The sequence below is a fragment of the Oreochromis niloticus genome, linkage group LG11 (genome assembly GCF_001858045.2).
Source record: "Oreochromis niloticus isolate F11D_XX linkage group LG11, O_niloticus_UMD_NMBU, whole genome shotgun sequence".
Classification (NCBI taxonomy): Eukaryota; Metazoa; Chordata; class Actinopteri; order Cichliformes; family Cichlidae; genus Oreochromis; species Oreochromis niloticus.
In genome coordinates, this window is record NC_031976.2 from 22,481,612 (window position 1) to 22,501,097 (window position 19,486).

The 19,486-nt window shown below is 42.9% G+C and overlaps 1 protein-coding gene across 1 annotated transcript in view; it reads left to right on the forward strand.

The window, feature by feature from the left end:
• The window catches only part of grin2db (glutamate receptor, ionotropic, N-methyl D-aspartate 2D, b), a 56,003-nt gene that overhangs the window by 14,197 nt on the left and 22,320 nt on the right, over positions 1 to 19,486 (forward strand). The window contains 7 exon segments of the mRNA XM_013274644.3: positions 2,251 to 2,590; positions 2,880 to 3,086; positions 4,074 to 4,299; positions 4,302 to 4,339; positions 7,464 to 7,792; positions 8,954 to 9,068; positions 18,768 to 18,973. Coding sequence (XP_013130098.2) covers positions 2,303 to 2,590; positions 2,880 to 3,086; positions 4,074 to 4,299; positions 4,302 to 4,339; positions 7,464 to 7,792; positions 8,954 to 9,068; positions 18,768 to 18,973 — 1,409 coding nt within the window. The 5' untranslated portion in view covers positions 2,251 to 2,302.

Consider the following 19,486-nt stretch of genomic DNA (forward strand, 5'->3'; position numbering starts at 1 on the left):
TCCTTTTCATTCCTCGCGTGTGTGTTAAATGTAAGCCTGCTTTTTTATTCAGTCTGCAAAATTTCACAGATCGGAGGAAAATAATGAACTTATAGTAAGATATATTTAGATGAGGATTTATTTATAATTAACTTTATTGAAGCACGCCCCAGTGAGATGTTGCAGTTTGCACTTTTGATAACGGGCAGAGTGCGCTGTAAGAAATGTGGATGCTGTATATAGTAATGGGCTGTTCGCGCTTCCACCGAGGCTCACCGAAGGTGGAATAGCACACGCTGGTTGTGCAGTGCAACGTAAACACCTCGTGAGACTGAAATACGGTGACAGCCCTAACAGTTAATGGCTGTGAGCTTGGCACCGTAGAATACATCTTCTCCAAATGAAATGATGTACTGTATTCCTGCAGTTCCATCTCTGGCTTTGTCATTTTCTACCTTTCTCCCCGTCTCCGTATGTCCTTTCCTACCGCAGCTTCCTTACCTCAAAAACACAGAAACCAAACCAAAAAAAGAGGAAACCCAACAAAGCCCTGTTTTCCTACCTCTCCTCTTCATTATTAGCTTCTCCTTTTCCCTTTCTTCTACTAACAAGTTTGTCTCCCCCTACCTCTCCACATCTCCATCTCTTTTTCTTACCCGTTTCTATCAGCCTGCCTTATTCATCCTCTCATCCCACTGCTCACTCTCTCTCTTTCTCATTCTTCCTTTTTCTCTCTACTTCCCCACCACAGACACCCTGTCACTCAAAACAGGAGGTTTGGCAGTACATTCGCCTAGGCCAAACACGTATACACATCCCAGTGATCAATATTTCTTTTCCTGCTGCTCTCCCCTGTCATATTTTACACCACCTCCAACCTCCCCACCCCCTTCGTCCTCCCCTCTCCCCCGCCACCGTGTGGCCTGCTCCTCCACACAGTCTCTCGCTCAGTACATCCTAAGTCATATGCTCCGAATATTTACAGTACTTTTCATTCCTATTCATTGCACAGCTCTCTCTTGTGGCTGCTCCCTATCTTTCATTCCTCCAGTCCTTCTTTTTCTTCACTGCTGTCTTTTTTTATCCAAAAGACTGATCAGGGTCAAAGAATCAGCAGACTGTGACAAAGAGAGGCGAGTCGGATGAAGACAGAGCGAACAACATAGAGGGGAGGAAAGGGCAAACAGAGGCACAGAGAGGGAGAGTTACTTTAGAGAGAATATTATGTCAGAAGGCCCCTGCTAATCAATGCAACTGTGCCTGGTACCTGAAACCATGAAAAACTGGGAGAAGAGACGGGGAATATGAAAACGGCAGAGCACGAGAGAGTGGGCCGAAAGTGAGGAGGACGTGGGGAAAGGGATGGAGGGAGGAGGGAGGGAGGGAGGGAGGGAGGGAGGGCAGCTGGCACCAGGAGTAAATTGAAAATGATTTGCTGTGTTTTTTCTTTTTTTTTTGTGAGAGTGTGCGTGTGTGCACATATTAACCCTGCTATCTCCCAGGTAGTCATTATCTTTCTGTGTGGCTGTTTGCGTGGATGCGTGCGCGTACAGTCGTGCATACTGCATTAACCCTCATATCTCTCTATCATTAAGGTGCTCTACAGGCACAGTGCTGCTATGAATTTATCTCAGGAATGTTTGCGTGGCTTCAAACGCTCGCATGCTTGTGTATGCGTGTGGACGCGGTTGCGCGTGAGGGCGAGTGTGTTTACAGTTATCTTAATTGTTGTTATCATTCATGCAGCACAATAACCACCTACGCCCCAATCTTTGTCTCTGTCTGCTATTAACTCTCTCTCCCTCTCACCCGCCTTTTCTCTAACGGCCAGTTTCTATTTTTCCTCTTATTGTTCCTCCTCAGCCTGCAGCCTAAATAGCACCCATTTCATCTTCTGTCTTCCTTTCCTTCCCATCCTTCATTGTTTTTTTTTCTTATCCTGCATCTTTCGTCCAGTATTTTCTCCAGCCAAAACTAACTTTCAATACCTCATGATTGGATTCAGAATTTGTTTCCCAGTCGACTGTACGCAGTCTCTGATCACTTGCTCACTCTTTTTCTTCCCCCCGTTCTCTCTTCTACAACTCTTACTTTGTGTGTCCTTCTTGCCCTCTTCTTTTTCTTCAGTTGTTCTTTATTCTCTAATTTGATTTGATGTCCTCTGTATTGGGCATGATAGAAAAGTCTAACTTAATCTCTTTGCTCTTGCTTTTTTCCTTCTTCTTCTTCACCTCCTTTTTTTCTTCTCCTTGCTGTCTCTCTTTCTTTCAGGCACCCTCTCTTAGTGCGATATATATCTGCCTCCCCCCCTCGGCAGGTTGCCATGGTCGCCATACCTACTCTCTCTCTCCTATTGGTCCTGGCAGAGTGGGCAGGTCTGGTGGACGCCTCCCCCCACCTCCTGCTCCGGCCGAGTCCGCGGGAGCGTGATGCAGGGGCCATGATGAACTTCAACATCGCCGTGATCCACGCCGGTGCGACAGTGCAGGCGGAGGCGGCGGTGGCAGGGCCTGGGGGAAGGGTGCTCTATCCCGGCTTTGGCCGGGTGTACGGCTCCCTGGGGGAGAGCGTGGTCACCCAGTGGGGCTCTGCTAACGTCATCTGGCTACAGGTTAGACACTGTCTCCTCTATCTAGTGCTTGTTCAGCCTTACTTGAAGGAGGGGAATAACAATGACGATCCATTATTCATAATCACTCATTATTTTAGCTGAATAGGCAGCACATTGCTGCTGTGTGTATAGGCCCTGCTGAATGAGCAGGGAGCTCTGCTCCTTGACCACAACTTGTATGAGGAGCCAGACATGCCATGAATACTACAGACACCTTCTTTGTGAGTAAGGCAAAGTCAAGACACACTGACCCACTCTCTTTTTCTCTCTGTCTATCTTCATCTCGCAGGTGAATGACAGTAGTCCTAAGACAGTACTGTCCCAGCTGTGTGAGCTGTTGGCGGCGCGGCCCCTGCAGGGTCTGGTTTATGAAGAGGAGAGGCCCCCTCGCACAGCTTGGGGACCTTTGGCCCCCATGCTGGAGTTTGTCTCTGCACAAACAGGACTGCCCATAGTGGCTGTAGGAGGGGGAGCGGGGCTGGGGAGGATGCCACAGGTAGGAGGAGGGAGGTTGTAATTGGGGTGGGTGAGGAGGTGTTTGCGACTTGAGTGTGTGTGAGATAAAGTGAGGAGAGAATTAAAAAAATATATATAAAAGAGACCAGTGTCCCAGATTGTGTAGCTGCAATTGTGAGAAAAAGCAGGTAAAACAATCTTAGTATGATGTGTTGCACACTGAAGCATCTCGGATTTTTAATGGACTATAAAGGGAAAACTGCTCATATCCCCATAACAACAATGTCACAACTTTGCACATCCTGTTTGTGAAGAAAAGGTGCCAGGGAAGTGCCTGCGGGATGGAGGGCAAGCTGAAGGTCAGGGTCACTGATCTGCAGAAACTTTACAGTGTTTGATCTGTAAATGGCACCAACTGGGGCTATTGCTATGCCTGTGATGTTTCTGGGAGGGAAGCAGTGAGCAGACACGAGTGTGTATGTCAGTGAGTAAGGATGTGTGTGCATATGTGTGTGCAGACTGTACATTTTTTTTGAATTACATGATTGTGTATGCATCAGAGAAAACTAGTGCCAAATTTCATCACCAAACAGGGGGAAAAAGAAATAAAAAGCAGTGCATTTGTGCTTACAAATAACTGTTTTAACCATTTACTCTTGAGGAATTAAATTGTAGCACTTTGATGAACTTCCTTTGAAGCTGTACCCTTGCCTAATCCTCATTCCCTCCCACCTCCTGCACAGACTTTTTAGAAACACTCCCTTCTGGATGTCATAGGAGAATTCGTGCAACAATCCAAGCTGTTTTAGCCCTGCGGCGGCGCGATTGCTGCTGCTCTGTAACAACTACAAGCCCCGTGATGCCACGATGTTGTGCATAAAGATGGAGCAGTCCAGGGCATTGTAGTTCTTTTTGTGAAAATGTTGTTTGTTAGTTACTCATGCTAGTGCAGCTACAGTTTAGACACAGAGGGGGAATTTCACAGTGAGATTTTTAACCACATCTGCCACTATCTTCCCCAAATCAGGAATCAGGTTCCGTCTTTCTCCAGTTCAGCTCCTCTACCGCACTCCAATTAGAAGTCATCTTTGAGGTGTTGGAGGAGTACGACTGGACTTCCTTTTCCGTGGTGTCCACGCGCCACCACGGCTACCAGGATTTCCTGTCAGTGGTGGAGGGCCTAACGGACGGCTCGTTCATTGGATGGGAGAAGAAGAGCGTGGTGATCCTGAACGTGACCGACGACCCTGGGGGGCACGCACACGCAGGCTGCTGAAGGAGAACGAGGCGCAGGTGAGACAGGGGGGAGGGAGGAGGGAGAGGGGGAGGAAAGGGGAGGAAGTGCTGCGACTATCATTGGGGGGCCCCCTTTCTGACAGGTGGCTTCCCAGCTTTTTCCTTCCTTCTTCACCTCTCCCTCTGTCCCTTCACGTCTCTCTCTCCCCTCTCTCCTCTATCCCTCTGTTCTTCTCTTCCCCTCCCATCTTGCCAAAGCATAAAGAGTTCAGCGGTACAATGAAAAACCACGAGTCGGTCTGACTTTACCGACTGGCTTTTGTGTGGCATCGTATGTTCTGTGGTGGCGCGGAGCGCTGAAGAAATCCAGCACTTATCGTACAGTTTTCACCCGTTTTCCTTTTAAGAAGCTTTAAGGTTAAAAAAGTGGACAAATGTCTTATGTCGTGTTCTTTTTTGGTGATTTCAGCCTGTCATACTCGTTACTGTATGAATAGAAACTGGGTTGTAAAAAAAACAAAAAAAAAAAAGGACTGTTTATCTTCTTAAAAAAACAATATTTAGCTGCACAGAATGAGTTTGTAATGAGCGATCAGTTAGTGTGCAGCTGCTTGTTGGAAGAAAATGACCGTAACCGATTTTCTTTTTTCCTTTTTCTAATTCATAATTCATTCATTAACAAGCTGATGCTACACAATTGCTTCCCATTATGTAACTCTCACTCTCTTTATTTTGGTTTAAACCTAAACTGGCTTTAACTTAAAATATCCAAATATTACAAGAAAATCAATCAATGCTAAAGCTTATGTTTCAAATTTTCTTCGATTTATTAATCTTGACCAGGATGATTTGCGGTTTTGCTTTGTACTTCTGACACATTTCATTCCTTTGTACTGTATGCTCGCCCCTTCTTACCTTCTTTCATACATCCACTTTCATCACGCTGTCTTTCACTCACATTTTTTATACCACCAACCTCTCTTAAGCCCCCTTTTTAACCCCCATGATCCTCCTGTTCAGATTCGTTACTAATGTCCGTGTTCTTATGCCTACCCCACCTCCCCTTCAAAGCTCCCTTTCTCCCTCTCTGCCTCCCCTCCTGTGCTTCTTTGCCTGGAGACAAGCTCAGTCTCCTCTGCCGCTTTGCTTTTCACCTCCATCTCTGTATGGCTACCACTCATTCAGTCGTACATCCCTCCTGCTGCACGTCTTCCTGGCCGCAGACTCTGCTTACCGTTGGCTCGGTTTAGTCTGGGTCTCAATGTCATCGCTAATGTCCCAGAATGGCTACTGCAGCTCTGCGTGTGTGTGCGCGCGTGTGTATTTGTGTCTGTAAGTGTGTGCATGTGTATTGGATTCCTTAGGCTCCACTCAGCTGGTGTCACTGTTAATCTAACATACCGCCTGCGGCGAGTTGCCTATACGGAGAGCTTGCTTTTTAACCTTGCTTTTCATGACAGCTCCCTTGTTTTAGCTTTTCTCTGTTGCGGGGGCTAATAAATGCTCGTGATTGGCTAGTGATGTTTTGTGTGTTTGCATTGCGTGCTCTCTTCTCTCTCTCTCTCTCTCTCTCTCTGTCTCTTTCTCTGCGCTACATTTATGATAATGTCTTCCACATTGTAGATGGCCCCATGCAGGTCTGGGTCAATTTCAGCTCAGCTCTCTCGCTGTCTTTCGTTTGTCCCATTCCTCTTCCAGCTTCTGCTTTGTCAGTGTTTCTTCTGCTCCTTCTGTCCTCATCTCGCTCTTTTTGTCTGTTTTGTGTTTCTCATCCTCATTTCCTATCTTTAGATATTGTGTGTCTTTTTTTAACAGCTGATTTCATCCTTCCTTCTCAATTAAGTCTCCCAATCTCTGTCTTCCACCCTCTGTCTCCCTCCTCCTCCTCCTCCTCCTCTGTCACTCTCATTCCCTGCCTAATTCACTGGAGGTTTATTGGCATACAGGCAGGATTGTTTTGCCAAGCCATTACAGTTCAAAATTCAATGAAGGCGCAATTCTCAAAATGTGCTTTCAGTCTGTTTCCCTGACACCCCCCTCCTATTGCATGAAAGAGTTGTCTTTCTCTTTTTTGCCCTTCAATTCTGCTTTGTCTCTTTTTTTCAAGCTGTAGTTTTATTTTTGGTTTCCTCATTTATTCTAAACACTTCACTTCTTGTTTGGTATTTGCCCTCACCTTCTTTCTCTCACTTCCTGCTTCCAGATTCTACTTCCTCTCTCCACTTCCTTCTCTCTCCAGTTTCCCAGTAACCCCTTAAAAACCCTGTCGATTTCATCCCACCTTACCTCAGCATTTGCAGCAGAGCGCTCATCCCGTGTCACTTCTGTCTAGCTTTAATATTTTTTTCTCTCTTTCTTCCCAGCCCCACTCAATCATCCAAACCCTTCTCTCACAAACATCTCTTATCTCTCCAGGCACTGATTTCACCAAAATATCATCCTTTGCTTTTCTTCTCTAACCCTCCTTCCCCCCTTTTGATCTCCAAGGACCGACTATTCTCTTTTCCCATCTCTGACTATCCTCCTCATCCGCTCATTTTGCCCTGGTTGTCTCCCGTTGTCTTTCTCTATCCTGTTTTTTTAATAACATGTCAGAGCTTAACCTCTTCCCCCTTGTTTTCCCTCAGGTGTGTTTGGACTTTAACCGCCACCCCTCCTCCTCCTCCTCTTCTAGATCCCCACCTCTTCCTTGCTGCTTCTCTGCTCCACTGCTTATAGTTGTTTGATTTTTTTTCCTTTCCTTGTTTTACTTCTGTTTTTATTAACCATAAATGTAACTTGTTTCATTAGGCCTAAGCTCATCAAGCACTGACCTTTACTGCTACGCACCTCTTAGCACACATCACATGCTGCCCTGCAGTCTTCCCTGTTTTTAGAGCACCTGCATCCCTCTTGAAGTCTTACACCCGACTTCCATACACCTTATCACATCAGCTTACAGCTATCGCTCCTCTTACCTCATCCACCATCCTTGTTATTTGCTGATATGGCCTTTTTTATCCAACCTCCTCCCCTCCCATTCAGGTACACCTCTTCTCCGGCTCTATCTTTCTCCCCTTACTTCTCCCACCCTCTGTCTCTCTCCACGTCTCCCCTTTCCCCTCCTTATCTCACTAGTGTGTATGTGTGTGTGTGTCTCCCCTCGTCCCTGTTCCCTCCCTGCCTTCCTGCTGTCCTCCAGGTACGTTTGCTGTACTGCTCCCAGGAGGAGGCTGAGCTGGTTTTCCGAGCTGCCTGGGCCGCAGGTCAAGCCGGTGCCTCGCACATGTGGTTTGCTGTGGGACCAGCCCTCTCCGGTTTGGGCATGGAGAACCTGCCCCGGGCTTTATTTGCTGTACGGCCTCAGGGCTGGAGGGACGAGCCCCGCCGAAGGATCGCTCGCGGTGTGTCGGTGCTGACTCATGGGGCAGTGGCGATGCGAAAGGAATACGGAACCACGGGTGGGCCAAACTTTGTCACCAACTGCATGACGGATGCCAATCAGACCCAGAGACTGCGAGGCAGGATGAGGTGAGAGAGATATCGGGGAAAGAGTGAAGCTCTAGAGAAATGAGGAGGGAAGGAGGAGAAATATTAGGTTGGAGGGTACAACACAGCTGGCAAGCTCCAGACAAAATCTTTGAAATAGGAAGGAACAGAAATAGAGATGGAACATGGTTTAGTCTATGAAAGGAGGTCTGGTTTTTCGCCAGAATGAGCTGGAAGATATATGGGTGGAGTTGGTAAATTCAGTGTCAGAGAGCAGGCACAAAGGGGATATCTGAATTTGGAGCTGGCTATCATCCATGCAAAATAGATGTTGTTGGTGCGTGTAGTTGTGAGTTGGCAAAATTACCACAGCATCTGTAGCAAGCAGACCATGTCTCATGTATATTAATGAACTAGCTTTAATATATTCCTCGTAGGCTGTACAAATGCACAAGCAGCACACTCTTAACAGGTATCCCAGGTGGCTGTGGTTATCCTGGTTCATATATAACATCAGTCAATCTCACTCTATGTGCACATTGAACACAATATTGTATGGAGAGAGTACTCTAAGTAGTTTCCAAACATGAAATTGATTAGTTTATTTGCTGTAATTTTTTTGGTAAATGATCCTCAGCACAAACGGTGAGGCAATTATTGGGAAATGATTAATGGATTCTCCTCTGTTTGTTTATAAATTATGTCTAGGAACAGAGCAGTAAGATGTTTTCGTTTCCATTTTTTTTGCACTGCTACCTGCTGTTCACTGTCTGCAACTACAAGCTGCTGTTCCATATGAAGCTTTCTGTCATGCATTAGAGAAAAAAAAAGAAAAGCTCTCAGATTTTGTGTTTTGAAGCCAGCAAGATGACATAAGGAGACAATTAGAAAGCCTGTCCTGCGTGATTACCAGACAAACTATAGAGCCCGCAGCCGATGCCGAGAGCAGCAGTTGTTTGACTTCAAAGATCCTGACAATTCTGTGTGTCTGATCATTCGTCTGTACATTTGATTAACAGACAAGCCCTGACTGTCACCACAGAGGATCTGTGATTTAGTTTCAAGGGAGAGCAGGGCAGGCGTTCTGTTGCATCAGACACAAGCGACGTTTCTTTTCTCCTCATATCTTTAAGATGAATGTTAATTCGTTTGCTGATATTATGCGCTTTCTGTCCTCTCCCCTTCTGCTGCTCTTCAATGCAGATATTTCGGCAACATCACGCTTGGTGGTCGAGATTACTCTTTTAATAGTGACGGTTACCTGGCCAACCCCTTCCTGGACGTCATCTCATGGACACCTGGACGTGGATGGGAAGATGTAAGGACATGACATAACTTCTTTGAATCTTTTATTTGCAGATTTATTGAGGTGTAAAAGGATAATGTGGTTTTTTTTGTTGACAGTCTTGAGACTACAAGTGGGGAAAAAAACAAAAGCTCTTAGCTGCTGACCCCCAGAGCAACTTTTTTTTGCTGATTTGAGCAAAATTAATAATATCTCTACAGTATGCGAGCGAGTAGAAGAGGTTCATGTTGCAGTAATAGGCGCATAAACTTGACAGTGAAGATATGCAGGTCACAAAGGTGCATGCTCATGTGAAGTTCACGATTTCGCTGTTGGTGCCTCAGGAGAGAGAAGCTGGCTGCTGCTGACCATCTGACTGCGCTTTGTTTTTGTGCACACTTGCTGTACTCTGCCTGTTTGGTTAATGCTGCTTATTCAGTTCATTTCATGGTTAAAGTGCATTCACGTAATACCACAAACAAGCTTGCACACACACACACACACACACGCACGAACGCACACACTTATTACTCCGTAATGATCGGAGCATTGACAAACATCTAATCATCATCAAGTTTGATGATTATAATTTTTTTGAAGTCACTTATTAAGCAAAACATCCTCGCTTTCCAGCTTCTAAAATGAAATTTCCTGCTTTTTTTTATATCACTTTAAACTGAATATTTCTTATGTTTTTTTATTTGGTTTTCTTTGGTTTGACCAATAAGCAATAATGGCCTCCCCCCATGACCACAGGGAGGCCATATTATTTGATAATTTTACTGAAATTGCTTCAAAAGGCACCAATAGAGCTCCAGTTTAGCGACTTGAATTAGCTGTTTTGAAGTTGATGGGAAGGGGCATGGAAACATATCGCCATGGGAGTTTATGAGGATTGACTTGAGTGACCACTGGTGGCAAAGGTTTTATTCTTGGACTCTAAAAGAGCAGTGTTGCATGATTCATGTTTCAAAATAATCCCTATTTATCTTCAACATGGTCTGCAGTCCCACAGTTCATCCACTGTCTGAAACAAGCTGCTTTAGCTCCCTTCCCTTTAAGCCATCGTTCTGCTTGCCCCCCCAAAGAACAGACTCTGATGAGCACCACCTCGTTCACTCTCTGGTGTGGCGGCTCTGGAAACAAACTGTAAACCTACCAAAAAATACCAATTCCATTCCACAAAAAACTGTAACTTTGCAAATCCGTTCCCAGATATCAGTTTATATTTGAGCATGAATCTAATAAAAATTAATATTGGACTGCAGCAAAAACATTTCAATATTTAATCATGAGCTCCTTTTTTGGAATAAAACAATGTCTAAATGGACTCGCCTGACACTTTATTAGTTACATCTTTCTGGTGCCAGGTGTGTTGCCTCTTGAACTGCTTTAATTCTTTGTGGCGTAGATTCACCGAGGTGCTGGAAACATTTCTCTGAGATTTTGCTTCATGTTATGATGATACTATTGCACAGTTGCTGCAGATTGGTTGTGCATTCATGATCTCACATTCCTATTGGATTGAGATCTGGCGACTGTGGTGATCATTTAAGTACAGTGAACTCGTTGTCATATTCAAGAATCTACTTTGGAGATCATTTAAGCTTTGTGACATAGCTTGTTATCAGAAGATGGACACACTGTGCCCAACATGGTCAGCAACAATACTCAGGTAGGCTGTGGTGTTTAAATGATCCTCAGTTGGCACTATGGAGTCCAGCCTTTGCCAAGAGAGTATCCCCTATATTGTTACACCACCAAAAGCCTGAACCATTGGTACAAGGCAGGATGGGTCCACGCTTTCATGTTGTTTATGCCAAATTGTGACGCTACCACCCAAACGTGGCAACAGAAATCAAAAGTCATCAGAGCAGTCTTCTATTGTCTAATTTTGGTGAGAATGTGTAAATTATAGCGTCACTTTCCTGTTGTTTGCTGACAGAAGTGGTCTTCTGCTGCTGTAGCCCATCTGCTCCAAGGTTCAGTCTGTTGTATCTTCAGATGTGCTGTCTGCATATTTTGGTTGTAGCAAGTAGTTACTTGAGTTACTGTTGCCTTCCTATTAGCCCAAAGCAGTTTGGCCATTCTCCTCTGACCTCTGGCATCAACAAGGTGTTTTGACCCAGAGAACTGCTGCTCACTGGATATATTTTCTCTTTTTTTGGACTATTCTCTGTAAACCCTAGAGATGGTTGTGTGGGAAATCCCAGTAGATGAGCAGTTTCTGAAAACTCACACCAGCCTTTCTGGGGCCAACAACCATGACACATTCAAAGTCACTCAAGTCACTTTTCTTCCTCATTCTGATGCTTGGTTTAAATTTCAGCAGGTCGTCTCGACCATGCCTACGTCCCTAAATGCACTGAAATACTGTCATGTGATTGGCTGATTAGATATTTGCAGGAGTTGTTGAGCATGTGTATCCTAATAAAGTGATCAAGTGGATAGTGAGTGTATGTAGCTGTTGACTGATGTTTCTATGTGTCTGCATACGATCGGACTTGAGATTTAACGGTTTTTATACATGTAGTAACAGCTGCAATTATAGAAGTATTAGAATTATAAAGGGCAGTAAAGCTACACTGAAATATTCCCATTGTCTTTACAGAAAGTGTATTAACAGGCTATTCAGTATGATCATTAAGATCAACATTTCAGTGATATGTTAATTATATCTCGCCATTCTCACTCAGTATTCCCCTAGATGAAACGCTTCGTCTTTTATCTTTAGTGAAGCAAAAATCCAGCTGTATACTGAGCTTTGTGAACAAACAAAGCTCAGTATACAGTCTGTGTGACTTTTGTCTGTTGATGGCCTTAAAAAACGAAACTCTATCTTAAGTTAAATTTAAAGTTTTCTAGCTCATGAAATTTTCTTTTGCTTAACCTCCAAAACTCATGAGTACTTCAGAGCGGTGAACAAACTTTTCAAGTTAGACTAGAGCTGTGTGCCCGACAGGAGTGTAATTAAAATATCCTCACTCTTTGATGTCATCCAGGGCCTAGAGTAGAAGAATTTACTGTTTAGAGCAATTCTAATAGTTTTTATAGATGTGTCAATTTATGTATGTATAACAGAAAATAAGTAGAACGATAAGATAATTTTATTCAAATGAAAATGCAGTTAAACATGTGCGTTTACTTTATTCTTTGTCCATTCACAGAAAGCGATTTCTTGATGTTGTTTAGATTAATAGTTGCTGATTTGTTTTTTTCCTAAAATAAAGTGAAAATAGTCTTAAATAGTCCTGAAGGTTTCTGGGCTTCATAAGCATCTGATTGTAACCTCACCATTGTTTTGTGTGCGTGCACATCTACCGAGCACCTGTACGCCTGGTGTGTCATGCATATTCTATAAAACAGCATTTGTTCAGGAATCCTTAATACGAAGCCTTGTCACCTGTTGGGGATGTTTTCCCTTTAATGCGCTGGGATTTTCCCCTCGTCACTGTCAGAGGAGAGAGAGCGAGGCTCATTTTCTCATCCACACACCTGCCTCTCTTTCCCACACCGCACATGCATAAAGACACAAAAATCTCAGAACATTAATTCTGCGACTGGATTCAATTCTGCACAAATACAAACAGCAATGCACCAACATACGCTCACACACAACCACAAATACACACATTGGTGGTTCTCAGCCTCCTGCTGGTTTTAACAGCCCACCAGAGTCCAGTCTCAGCATGTCGTAACATGCTGACTCCTGCCATATCCCTCAAATCCCTTTCAATTAGAAGCTCCTGCGCTGGTCCTTCGAATCTGTGCAAACCCAGGGTGCGAAACTCGCCCACATACACACATGCTTAGAGCTCACATGCAGACATCTACGTATGTGCACACAAATGAGAGAGCGTAGAGTATGCCTACACCCTTCTTGCACAATCCGTATTACACACACACACACACACACACCCTGAATAAGGGTAAGACGCCTGCATCTGCCTATTATGCACATCCACGCTGTTGGCTCTCCCTGAATATTTAATGTTCTCTTTACAATGACTGCACCATTACCTAGAGCATGGGAGCACCCAGCTTAGCACGCTGAAATACTGCAGACTAGTACTGAAGGTTGTCCAGCTTTGGCACAGCTTGTTTCGCATATGAGGAAAGCACAGAGAGACGGATTACTAGAATGAACCTTTATTAATGACAATCAGAGCTGCTAAAGAAGGTTTGAGTTTAAAGTGACTCCCAGTTCCCGAACTTATAAATATATTCAGCAATTTTCATTTTTTACATTTTTTTTGGCTGGTCTTTTTTGGACATTTGCACTTTTGCCTTTCGGGTATGTGTCTTGTAGAAAGTAATGTGTTCTCCCATAAGCTTTGTCTGCTTTCTCTACGTTTCCTGAGTGTGTTTTGATTGAATGTCTGCTGTGGAGCCTTGGTCGAAGTGCTGTCGAAATACAGTCATTGTTGCCACCGCCTCCTCTTCTCTGCCAGCGCTCGCATTATACAGACAGGAAGGCGGCACAAAGCTGTCAAACTTTACAGTACTGGCCTGCTAAAGCACTCACATTTTCATTTCTTATCTTTTTTTATGTGACTGTGTGTGTGTGTGTGTGTGCGTTTAACGGCACATCTTCCTGTTTGTGCATGTGTTTACAGTTTCCATGTGCACTTTCTATTATGTTGTGTCTTTTTCACTTGTCACGACACTTAGATGTGACTTTTATTGGGTGATCACGCCGAGAATTGTCAAGAGAGGCAGCTAGAGGAAGTTTCACAAATAAACTCACTGTTCCTGGGTGTGGTTCAGCCTTGTGCTGCTTAAGAAGTGTGAATATCCCAGGCGGAAGCATCCAGTCCATCCCGGCTGCATGCATATAAATAATGCTAAGAGAAGGAGACGACGATGATGCTAGTGAAAGGATGCTTGATAGACATTTTCAGGTCGATAGTGGACACAGAAAAATGTGGTCTCATAGCTTCATGTAAGATTATCAAAGTAAAAATAAAATGTTAAGGCCAGTTTTTTTTTTTTTTTAATTAAAAAAAGTCAAATTAAAGAATAACTTTGGCTTCGGGCTATTAAATGTCCAAGAGCTTAAAGCTATGGATTTAAGCTCAGCACAGTTAGCCCCATCTCAGTAAAGCCCGCCTTCGATCCGAAACTTAATGGCACCTCTGATTGAAGTCAAGTTTTTAACCTTGTTCATGTGGTGTTTTATTTATTCATTCGTTTATTTTTGGAAGCCGGGTCATGAGTTAAAAAAAAAAAAGCAGTCAGAGTTGAGGCTGGACATGTAACAAACTGATTGAAACCAGTCCTGTGAACTTGCTGTATCTGGCTAATTTATCAGAGCAAAGTTTGTATAGCATCAGAAAGACACTATATTAACTGATAAATGACATTGTGAAGTTGAAGGGTGATCAGTGTGTGAGTCTTCTGCTCTCTGTTTCACCACAAGTGCCTCACCTGTCCTCCTCCTCTGCTCTGCTTCACAAACAGACAACAGACACACAAGGAATGTAGCAGAGAAAAGACAGGTGAAGTAAGGATAACGTTACTTAAGTTGTCAACAACTTAAATGCATTAAGAGCTTCCCAAGAAGAGTTAATCCATCAAAATGCTTTATTTGTGATGGCAAATTTGTTTAGTTTTAACAGTAAGCCTTAGCATCATCTAGTGTACTCCTGGAACTGAAAGCAAACCTTGGTTTTGTCTTTCCTCTGAATCACAGAAACAACATCCTCTCTGTGCTTTGGACATCCTGATTTATAAATTAAGCACATTTTACTCTACTAAACAACTCTAACAAAACATGCACTTCGGCTGTGTAAACCATGATGTATTTAAGAAGAGAATTTGTAAGGCAGATGCAGAGGGTGAGTGGAGATGGTCTGCAGGCAGTTAGCTGAGGAATGATGTAAATTAAATAAGTTAAAAGCACAGAGTTGCATCTAAGGCATTTTAAGACATGAAGGCTTTATTTTCAGGGGGGGGAAATGAAATTTGTCATTTTAATGAAGAGAGGTGAGTTTTGGCAGATTTAATCAATGCCAGGAGATGGATTTTAATTGCTTCATTCTACTCAGAACCATTACCATGAGTAATGTTCTTATTTTGTTTAATGTCTGATTTGACATAATATAAATGATTAGTACAAACGTATGTGAGTAACAGCTGCACCCTTTGCACAACCACAGATTGGCCACATAACAGTGAATATTAAAGGCTCGGTTTTCTAAAACAGAGTGAGTGAGCGCAGCATCCAGTATAAGTTGTTAACAGTAAATATGATTACAGCCTTTCAAAAACTGCTACCTTTATGACCCCTTTAAAATTCAGTTTTTATTGAGACTGTCAAAGAGATCTTCATTGTAGCTGCAATCATCTGGTGCCACTATTTTGTGTGGTTGCTGCATTGGATTGTTTTTTCTGTCTTTTTTTTTCTATTTATGTAATACAAGGATTTCAGAAAACATCCAAGCCAACAAAAACTACAGATATAAGTGTATTTAATAAACATGTCTCCGTTGAGGGGCTTTCTGAGATTGTTTATATGCTCTGCCCTTTGGTTGAAATATGTGATAGGTACTCTATTACTTCATACAAGCATACATACAGTTAGGTCCATAATTTGTTGGACAAAGATAACTTCTGTACACCACAGCAGTGGATCCGGCCATCAATATGTGATGGAAGTGGAGACTTTCAGCTTTAATTCAAGGGGTTTTTGTGAAGAACAGTGGGCAGAGTGGATCGCAGGATTTAGAGTGGTCAACTCGAGTGCATTTATTAACAGTGAAATACCAGTTTGATACATACAGATAGTGATCAGCAGGTTATCTATAGAACTTGACTGCCAGCATGCAGTCGAGTCCTATAGAGTCTTGCTAATGACCTACTAATTTTATTCAGGTGTGTTGCAGCAGGGACACGTTTAAAAGTTTCAGGACACCAGCCCTCGAGGACTGGAGTTTGACACCCCTGATACAGAGGCTTCTGAGGACAACGCTGAGAGAGCGTTGCCCATAGTGAGACACTGAAATGAATGTTTGAAAGAGACATTTTGGTTTTTATTCCAGTCTATGTTTGGGTTATGGTGTCTCAACCAGGTGTGACTAACTACGAGAGGAGTGAGAAGGGCCTCAAGAAGACAGACAAAGTTGTTTTGAGTTGTTGCCAGAGAGAATGAGGGGATGATTTAAGATGACTTTTGCTGGAAACATGAGTCTGGGTAGGGTTGAGCCATTTCACTGCTCGCTCGCCAGTATCCCTACTACTACTTGCGAGTGCGGTCTTTTGGGTGCACAGGACAGGTATAAATGAAATGTCCTTTCACTCCAAAATAAAGGCACTCACCAGCTGAGAGCTGTTCTGCGAGGGAGAGTCGGCCCGCCCAAGTTGCACGGGTTGTTCCTCATTGTCTTCACTAATGCTCCATTCCTGGTAGCAGGTGTGTTCAGCCAGAGGCGAACCGCAATGAGTCCCGTCCATGAACACAGACACAGAAACTCAAACACAGAGAGAAACAGGAGGACTGAGGGGCCATGACAGTTTTACAAACATTTTGCATTAATTGTTTAGCAGTTACAGCCATTTTTATACAAAATTTAACACTTGGATGAGAAAAAAACCCAGTTGATTCTAAACATTTTTATCAAAACTCTATAGTAAGTGTTCACTTCTTTCAATAGTATGGCTCACAAACTACTGAATGTAAAGGCTTCATCTTGTTTAGGTGTTTCTGCTTTTAAATATTAAAACACAACTAGAGTTCAGCTTCTTGCTGTAAAATTTATTTCATTTCTTTGCTAATTGCAATTAAAAGTTATTTGATACTTTGGTAGGGCTACATCCACACCTAGAATTCATATTTACCGGAGAAATAAAACCGGAAAATAGAGAAGAATAGATTGGGGTTTAAAATACACCCAGCTCTTAGTCTGGCTGTACTATCTGCCCAGATTTATTAAATAGGGCAAAGTAACGGAGGTCACAATTGCAAAAAATAATAATGATTTTTTCTTACAAACCTCTCTACCACATGTGCTTAACTGTTGACCTGCAGAAGAACCTGTGCTGTGTGCATAATTGCTTGCATTTGTAATTTTCTGTGTGAGGCTGCAGGCATTATTGTAAATATTATAAACTTCAGATAGCATATTATTTTTATTATTTATTATTTCTTTATTATTTCACCTCAGCTCTGAGTCCCAATGCTTATTTTTGATTTTTTTTTTGTTGTTGTTTGTTTTTGTTTTTTAAATATTAAGGCACTCTAAAAACCGCTGCTGAGAAAAGACACGCAGAAACTATTTTACTGTGAATTAGTCTGTGTGTATAAATGTGACCATTTGGCCCTAAAACACTGCAGTCCGCTCTGCTCACTGTTTAAAAACAACTTGGCCGTGTTTGTGTACCAATATGTGCACCTCGATGTGCGTAACTTGTACTGGGATTCTTCCTCCGTGATCAAGTTACCAGTATGATTGAGGACTACAAATATATGGGACTGGGATCTAAACTTGCAATTGGGAGTTACGAGTTAAAACAGTACAGAGGCAGAGTTGTGGCATTGTGCTCATCAACCTTGCTCGTTTTGATGACATCTCAATTAAAAAAAAAATTTAATTCAGCATAATTTGCAGTGAATTATGCCTCAATGAATAGTCCCAATTTTTTGCCCTCAAAAAGAGAACAACAAATACATGGACAGCCACAAAAACATCTCTGTTCAGTTGGAAAATCAACACTGCCCCTCTTTAGTAAATACCAGCAGCAGCTTTTTAAACAGAAACTCTCAGCTGTAGCGCAGACCATTATTAAATCTTGTCTTAAACTGCATAAACAGTATTTTCTGAATGAGAAGTCCTTTCCATGCCCCTCCTCAAGCCAGCTAGACATCGGAGAGATCTCTCAGGTTCAAGAAAGTCCAGGAAAGAAGCAAAACAGAGCAATAACTGGAAGTTAATAACCATTCATGATCTGACAGGAATGAAACTCGGCCGTGAATTTCGGAGAAAGGTACAGCTGCAGTCTTCAGTCAGACATTGAAAACTTCACAGTGCTACTGGGAAACGTCCACAGGTGCATAAAACACAGCCTAACAGAAATACTCTGAATTTCTATTTCAGATTATATGGACGTGGACACACATAAATCTATAAAGTAAATGGGAAAGAGATTCTAACACAGTTCTCTGAAATATTTTGTTACTTGTTAAGGTTAATTCAACCCTCCTCACCAATCAGAAGACTTAATTTGAGATAACTCATGAATGAACTGGAATACTGCCATCTTACACCTCTTGCTTCTCTGCCAAGGTCACACATTTTTATCAGCCTTTCAACCAGATGCCCAGATACAAGATTAAAATCAGCCTTTGCTTCCAACTTTCTTGCCGATCGGTGAAAAAGACAACCCCAGAAATGGGCCTGAAAAAAGCCTTAAAGATAGCAGCGGTCTGAGCCAAATTATCTTCTGAGATTAGTGAACATTCTGTTTCCAAAAATGGTTACATGAACTGATTCTGTTACACATTTGGAAAACGCTTGTTTGAATTACTTGAAACATTAATCCAAGTCAGTTTAGCTTTTACTACAATACTTTCCAACAAGTCTGGAGACAGTGTGAATATGACCTGTCTAAGTTTTTTCTAATGCTTTTTATTCCATATGGGAAAGATGGTTACATGCTTATTTATCATTATAGCTAAAGGTCTTATGCACTAGAGTACTGCACTTCCTCTAATGTTTCTCTTGTCTGTTCCCCTAGGTAGGCTGGTGGGAGAATGGCGTGCTGAGGTTACGGTACCCAGCCTGGTCCCGCTACGGGCCATTCCTTAAACCACCCGATGATGCCCAGCACCTGCGTGTTGTCACACTGGAAGAAAGGCCATTTGTCATTGTAGAGCTTGCAGACCCTGCATCTGGAACCTGCATCCGTGACTCAGTTCCCTGCAGACGACCCCTTAATGCCAGGTTCGAAAGCCTTGAAAGGAAGAGGGAAAAATATAAAAGAAATAACTCATGTCTCTTATTATGTATGTGATGTGATTATATTTTCCATACCTTATTTTTGTACACTTTCATTTCAAAAATGGTGGTACTTTGGGAAAAGAAATAACGGAGGGTAATCTAATTGAAAGGAGTACTAGAGACTGCTTTATTTACTAGTGTTTGGAATGGAGTTCCTAAGCTCTCATGATGCCATCCAATTGAGGTGACATCAGTCACCTATCAAAACTGTGGTCTCTTCACTCCCTGGCCATAATCAATAACAGACTGCTCTCCAGAGGATCAGTGGAATGACTCAGGGGTCTGGAATCAGATATGACCACAGTGGAGCTTTATGGTTCATCAGCTTCTGAAGGGATGACAGCACCTATCCTGCACAGGTCGATCAAACCTGTCAACAAGTGCTTGGCCACAGTACTGCATTTTTGTGACCATATCCAACTGTCTTCCTTTCCTTTCCTTTCCTTTCCTTTCCTT